This window comes from Palaemon carinicauda, chromosome 15 (assembly GCF_036898095.1).
Source record: "Palaemon carinicauda isolate YSFRI2023 chromosome 15, ASM3689809v2, whole genome shotgun sequence".
Lineage (NCBI taxonomy): Eukaryota > Metazoa > Arthropoda > Malacostraca > Decapoda > Palaemonidae > Palaemon > Palaemon carinicauda.
Window position 1 is genome coordinate 91896361 of NC_090739.1, and position 7500 is coordinate 91903860.

The 7500-nt window shown below is 36.9% G+C and overlaps 1 protein-coding gene across 1 annotated transcript; it reads right to left on the reverse strand.

Annotated features, from left to right (window-relative positions):
• Positions 1–252: 252 nt before the first annotated feature.
• Positions 253–1023, reverse strand: LOC137654080 (cylicin-2-like). Its single transcript, XM_068387718.1, has one exon. It carries the CDS (start codon positions 1021–1023, stop codon positions 253–255), a length of 771 nt encoding a protein of 256 aa, XP_068243819.1.
• Between the last annotated feature and the right edge of the window lie 6477 nt (positions 1024–7500).

The window sequence follows — 7500 nt, forward strand, 5'->3', positions numbered from 1 at the left end:
TTCATTAAATCTTTCACACGGAGGTACCTCTCTCATAAACACTGTCTTACATACTTTCTCAACTTCATTCCCATAACTACCTGGTATCTTCACTGCCCAATCCCTTTTTTTTTACCTTCTTCCTCTTTGAATACAAAGAGTCTAATTCTACACTCAAATTCCTATTCTTAATCTTTCCCTCCCCACCCTTTTCTTACTTCCCATTCTCACCCATTTATGATTATCCTCACTCTCATCTTGACCTTTTTTCGTTTAATTCTTCACATTACTTTTACCTTTCTTCTCATTTTTCTTACCACCTTTCTGTTCATCCTGACTATGCCTGTTCCCTTTACCTTCACTCTTTGTACCACATTTCTGTTTATCCTGACTATATCTAATCCCTTTACCTTCACTCTTCATACCACGTTTCTGTTCATCCTGACTATACCTAATCCCTTTACCTTCACTCTTCGTCCCACCTTTCTGTTCATCCTGACTATACCTAATCCCTTTACCTTCACTCTTTGTACCACCTTTCTGTTCATCCTGACTATGCCTAAACTCTTTACCTTCACCCTTCGTACTACCTTTCTCTTCATCCTGACTATACCTAATTCCTTTACCTTCACTCTTCCTTCCACCTTTCTGTTCATCCTGACTATGCCTAATCCCTTTACCTTCACTTTTCGTACCACCTTTCTGGTCTTCCTGACTATATCTAATCCCTTTACCTTCACTATCACTATCACTGAATTCACCATTAGCACTTTCCCTAGCCTTATCTTCAACTATCAACCCTTTACCCGAAGCAGAGGCCACTCCTCCAGCTGCACCATCACATACATTCTCAGTTACTAGTCCCATCATAGGTTCCATTTGTTCTTTAATCTCTTCCACTCTTTCTACAGTTCCCTTCAGCACTTTCAGTTCCTTTATCATCTCCTCTTTTTCAGAGCTCAACTCTACAGATAACTTCTCTTTCTGTACTGACAACTCCCCCTCCCTTTCCCCACTTACCCGTAATTCCCCCCTTATTAACATTTTGCTCCTTCCTTTTCATATATCCTAAATAATTCTAAATCCTAATTCTGCCCATTTCCAACAGTCCAGTTCCTTTCTCACCTCAACAGTCCCTGTTTGGGCGCCAAAATAAGTGAGTGTGCCCCGATTCGTGTTTTAGCTACTGTTTCTCGCTAAGAATATCGTTGATGATATATTAGTTAATCTTATAGAGAGACCAAAGTGAGAAGTAACAGTATACTATGTCTGCCCCTATCTTGGACAGCCTCATATGTGAAACGACGGAGGGAGACAGGAAAAATGGATAGGATGAGATTGCTATAGACTCTATCATCACTGCCAATGAAAAAAGAAACCTAAATTGGTTAGGCTCACACTGCGTAGAAGAACCCAGAACAGCCAATTAGGAAGAACTGAGTATTATTATTTTTATTATCATTATTATTAGCATGGCTATTAGATTTAACTGCCTGCCTAGTATTGCGAACAGGAAAGATTTGGCCAGGGAGATCTGAATGTAAAGGATGGTCAGAGTTATGAAAAATCTTATGCAACATGCATAATGAACTGATTGAACGACGGTGTTAAAGATTGATATCTAGGTCAAGAATAAGAAATTGAATAGACCGTAAGTTTCTGTCCAACAAATTGAGATGAGAATCTGCAGCTGAACATCAGACAGGAGAACAATACCCAAAACAAGGTAGAATGAAAGAATTAAAACACTTCTTAAGAATAGATTGATCACCGAAAATCTTGTAAGACTTTCTCAATAAGCCAATTTTTTGTGCAACTAAAGAAGACACAGACCTAATGTGTTTTTCAAAAGTAAATTTGCCGTCGAGAATCACACCTAAAATTTTGAAAGAGTCATACAAATTTAAAGAAACATCATCAATACTGAGATCCGGATGTTGAGGAGCCACCGTCCTAGACCTACTTACAATCATACTTTGAGTTTTATTAGGATTCAACTTCATACACCATAATTTGCACAATGCACTCATTTTAGCTAAATCTCTATCAAGGGATTCACCAACCCCAGATCTACATTCAGGGGATGGAATTGATGCAAAGAGAGTAGCATCATCTGCATATGCAACATGCTTGCTTTCTAGGCCAAACCACATGTCATGTGTATATAGTATGAAAAGTAATGGGCCAAGAACACTACCCTGTGGAACACCGGATATCACATGCCTATACTCACTATGGTGCCCATCAACAACAACAATTTGAGATCTATTACTTAAAAAATCAATAATAATGCTAAGAAACGACCCCCTACTCCCAACTGTTTAAGTTTGAAAACAAGGATCTCATGATTAACACGGTCAAAGGCAGCACTAAAATCAAGGCCAATCATACGAACTTCCTGACCACAGTCAAGAGTATGAGAGAAGAGGCTCTGAGCGAACAATAAGCGAGAATTGCCGAATTGGAAAACAAATTTGTGGACCTTAGCACGCACGCAGCATATTCTATCCAGACAAAAAATCTCACTAAGAAAGTTGATAATCTTTCTATGAATATGGATTAAAAATAAGGCAACACTTCAAACATTGATGGACCCAAAATAAGAGAAAATTACATACGCTGAAAAAAGAAATTTTTGTTAATTAAATTCACAAATAAAAAACTGAAGTTACTGAAAGAAAACACGAGGTCGAACAGGTACTTACGGACATTCCAATAATTATTACGAGGTCAACTTCAAATGGAAATGTTATTGTAAACTTTATTAACAAAATGATCAGAGAAGAGGCTGCAGACAAAATTCAGATATTGATTGCCGACGCTGAAACGGGAAAAATTAGAAAATTAAAACCAAAAATAGTGATATGCAATGTTCACAAACTTGCACATGAACTAGTAAATGCCCTGATTCAAAGAAATCATTACCTGGACCCAATCCAAAACGTGGAAGAAAAGATAAGCGTGATACTGAAGAAAAATGCTACAGGTGGGACTACCCACTATGTAGTGAAATGTGATCTTGAAGTTCAAAAGGCTATTCACGATATTGGTGACCAAGTTGTGTTGCGTTGGGGTACCTATGACATACGTGATACATACCACGTGATCACCTGCCACCACTGTCAGAGGTATGGACATCTTGAAAAGGATTGCAAGTCTAAGAATGATGATAAACACTGCAGGAAATGTTCAGAAAAACATTCCACCAAGGAATGTAACTAGCAAAAGCCAAAGTGTATTAACTGGAAAAGGTAAACAAACTAAATGACCATATATTAAACTCAAGAAATTGCAAAGCTTTTGAGTTGAAATCGAAATGACTGGCAGAAAATACTGATTATGGATAGAAAGAATGTCATAAACTGTGGCTATGTATATATACAATATGTTGTTAATAAAACTATCCAAGTTCGAGAATTGATAAAAGAGAGATACTTGCACATACTGGCATTATCTGAAATATGGTTCAAGAACTTTGTTAAGACTAAGATCACTGAAATGGCCTCTGAACACCCCCCCACCCCCCACCCCCACCACACACACACACACAAGCACACACATACCTTCTTTCACATTGGGGGTGTCGGACTCTTTATTCATAAAGGTTACTCATATCTCAAAATGTTAAAGAGAACTAGTATAACTAGCTTTGAATATATAGAAATAAACTTAACAAAAAAAAATCCTTTGAAACAGTCTATAAACCTCCGAGAACAAGTAATAGTATCTTCTTTGAAGAATTCAGTGCACTCATTGAGATGACTATCATGAAGAATAATTAATTAGTTGTTTGTAGAGACTTGAATTTTTGGATGTATGATGCATCAAATCTTGATGCTTTGGCATTTAGTGAGTCATTAGATTCATATCAACCAGTGAATAACTTCGAATGTACAACTACTTTAACTGGCCATACGTTGGACCTAGTTTTGAGTGATGGAATGAATAACATTGTATCTGATATAAGTGTTGAAGAGAAATGTACTATCTCCCCAGTGCACAAACTTATTATGTTTAGTCTACCTCTACAGAAACGTGCAGTAGTAAAGAAAATAGACTTTAGACATAAATCACATTTTTACGACCACTTATAAAAGAGTGAGTAAAAGTAAATATGATATCATGTGGCCTCTGATGGAAAAGACTATAACTGTTAAAGACTAATTTCCTTTGTTTGATGGAGAGACTTTAGTGAAAAAGAATGAAAAAAAAACACGTAAAGTAAGGAAATGGAATTGGTTTAAAACTGAAAGTACATGAGTAGAATACAAAACGCTGTGTCAATACAGCTACCTACTAAGAAGGAAAACAAGTGAATACTATAAGAAAAAGATCCGCGAAGCAGCCTCAGACATGATTAAGTTACATCGTCTCCTAAATGGTAATGGGAAATGTGAACGAAAAAAAAGCTACCTGATGGATATATATATATATATATATATATATATATATATATATATATATATATATATATATATATATATATATATATAAATATATATATATATATATATATATATATATATATATATATATATATATATATATATATATATATATATATATATATATATATATATATTGAGCGAAATCCGGGACCAGTACGTCCTAGATTTCATCAATGTCGTCTTCTATATTGCAATACTGGTGTTTTTCATGCAAATATCACAGTATGATATTCTTTTGTGCTCAGAAACTTTGGTTTCTAATATGAGGCACTCATCTGAGCTCCTTATAACTGGTTTTAAGAAGCCAATAATGCTGAAACGTGGTGCCATCCCTAGGGCCAGGGAAATGGCGGTGTATATTAGGACCGAGTACCCTGCTTCTCATAAGTCCTGCTATCAATTTGGATGTCATGAGATTCAGGTAATAAAAGTTTGTGGCAGGCATAACAACTTTTCTTTGTGTTCGATCTACCGGAATCCAAACATGGATGATTCTATCTTTGATTGTCTTCTTACCATTATGGGTAAGATACAAGAAGATGATAGAAAGGCTTCTTTTGTCTTTGTTGGTGATTTTAATGCTCACCATAGGGAGTGGTTAAGTTCTATCTCTCCTACCGATCGCCATGGCTCAAGAGCTTTAGACTTTGCCTCTGAATCAGGCTGTGAACAAATCATAAAAGAAGCTACTCACCGGTCTGGTAATTGTTTAGACCTCGTATACACTGACTCCCCTGGCGTTATAACAAGTAAGGTTGGTTCTCCAGTCGGGACATCTGATCATGCCTTGGGTTCATTATTAGTGAAGACTGAGCAGCCTGTCCCTGATATATCATATTCTTCTAAAATTTATATGAAATCCCAAGAAGACTGGAAAGGGATTTTGCATGATCTTTTGTGCTTGAATTAGTAACAATTATATAATAGTGTAGATCCTGTTGTCCCTTTGAATGAGAATCTAGTCAACATAATTGATAGGCGTATCCCTTCTCGTGTGCTAAGGTACCGAGTGAAGGACAAACCGTGGTTCAATGATGATTGTAGACGTGCTTATTTGGCGAAGCAGGAGGCCTATCACCTTTGGAAGGGTAACAGATCAGATTTGACCTGGAAGAAGTATACTCAGCTTCGAGCTTTTGCTCAGAGAGTTTATGCCTCAACTGAAAAGGAATACAATTTAACCATAAAAGAAAATCTTTCTGGTACAACTCAGGAACATAAATGGTGGTCTACCCTTAAATCTGCACTCTTTGGTGTAGATGCAACAGTTCCTCCTTTACTTAAACCAGATGGCTCAGTCACTCACTGTCCAAAGGAAAAGGCAACCCTTTTGGCTGATGTTTTTGACAGTAAACAGAGTAATGAAAAACTTGAACTTCCTCATTCCTGTTTTCCTGAGGCTAAACTAACTAGTTTAGCTTTTCGATCTCGTGATCTTAAAGCTCTGTTTGTGGACCTTGATGCATATGGAGGTGTAGATCCAAATGGTATTTTTCCCTTGTTTTTTATAAAGACAGCAGATTTCTTAGCTCCAAAGTTATCTGTTATTTTGCGCAAGTTAGCAAGAAGAGGAGCTTTTAGCACTTGTTCGAGAATTGGTAATGTTACTCCTCTATGTAAATGTGTTTGTGGTAGCTCAAGTCCCACTGATTACCGCCCAATTTCCATAACTCCCATATTATCTAAAGTTTTTGAACGTCTTCTGGCAAAACGTCTTAATATGTTTGCTGAAGGTAATCATATACTCCCTAGTTTGCAATTTGGTTTTCGATAAGGCCTTGGAGCATGTAATACCCTTCTTACAATCTCCAATGCTGTACAGAAATCCCTTGATTGTGGTCGGGAAGTTCGTATGATTGGCCTTGATTTTAGTGCTGCCTTTGGCCGTGTTAATCATGAGGCCCTTCTTATCAAACTGAAACAGTTGGGAGTGGGTGGGTCGTTTCTTAGCATTAAGTTTGATTTTCTAAGTAATAGATCTCAAAGAGTTGTTGTTGATGGGCACTATAGTGATTATAGGAATGTGATATCCGGTGTTCAACAGGGTAGTGTTCTTGGCCCATTACTTTTCATACTATATACACATGACATGTGGTTTGGCCTAGAAAACAAGCTTGTTGCATATGCAGATGATGCTACTCTCTTTGCATCAATTCCATCTCCTGAATGTAGATCTGGGGTTGGTGAATCCCTTAATAGAGATTTAGCTAGAATTAGTGCATGGTGCAAATTATGGGGTATGAAGTTGAATCCTAACAAAACTCAAAGTATGATTGTAAGTAGGTCAAGGATGGTGGCTCCTCAACAGCCGGATCTCAGTATTGATAATGTTTCATTAAATTTGTATGACTCTTTCAAAATTTTAGGTGTGATTCTCGACAGCAAATTTACTTTTGAGAAACATATAAGGTCTGTGTCTTCTTCAATTGCACAAAAAGTAGGCTTATTGAGAAAGTCTTTCAAGATTTTCGGTGATCAATCTATTCTGAAGAAGTGTTTTAATTCTTTCATTCTACCTTGTTTTGAGTATTGTTCTCCTGTCTGGTCTTCGGCTGCTGATTCTCATCTTAATTTGTTGGACAGAAACTTACGGTCTATTCAATTTTTTATTCCTGATCTAGATATTAATCTTTGGCACCGTCGTTCAATTAGTTCATTATGCATGTTGCATAAGATTTTTCATAACTCTGACCATCCTTTACATTCAGATCTCCCTGGACAAATCTATCCTGCTCGTAATACTAGGCAGGCAGTTAATTCTAATATCCAGGCCTTTTCCATCATGAGGCTCAATACTACGCAGTACTCTAGAAGTTTTATTCTAGTTGTTACCAAGTTGTGGAATGATCTTCCTAATTGGGTAGTTGAATCAGTAGAACTTCAAAAGTTCAAAGTTGGAGCAAATGCTTTTTTGTTGACCAGGCGGACATGAGTCTTTTTATAGTTTATTTATGACATATCTATTCTCTTCATTTATTCATTTCCTTATTTCCTTTCCTCACCGGGCTATTTTTCCCTTTTGGAGCCCATGGGCTTATAGCATCTTGCTTTTCCAACTAGGGTTGTAGTTTGG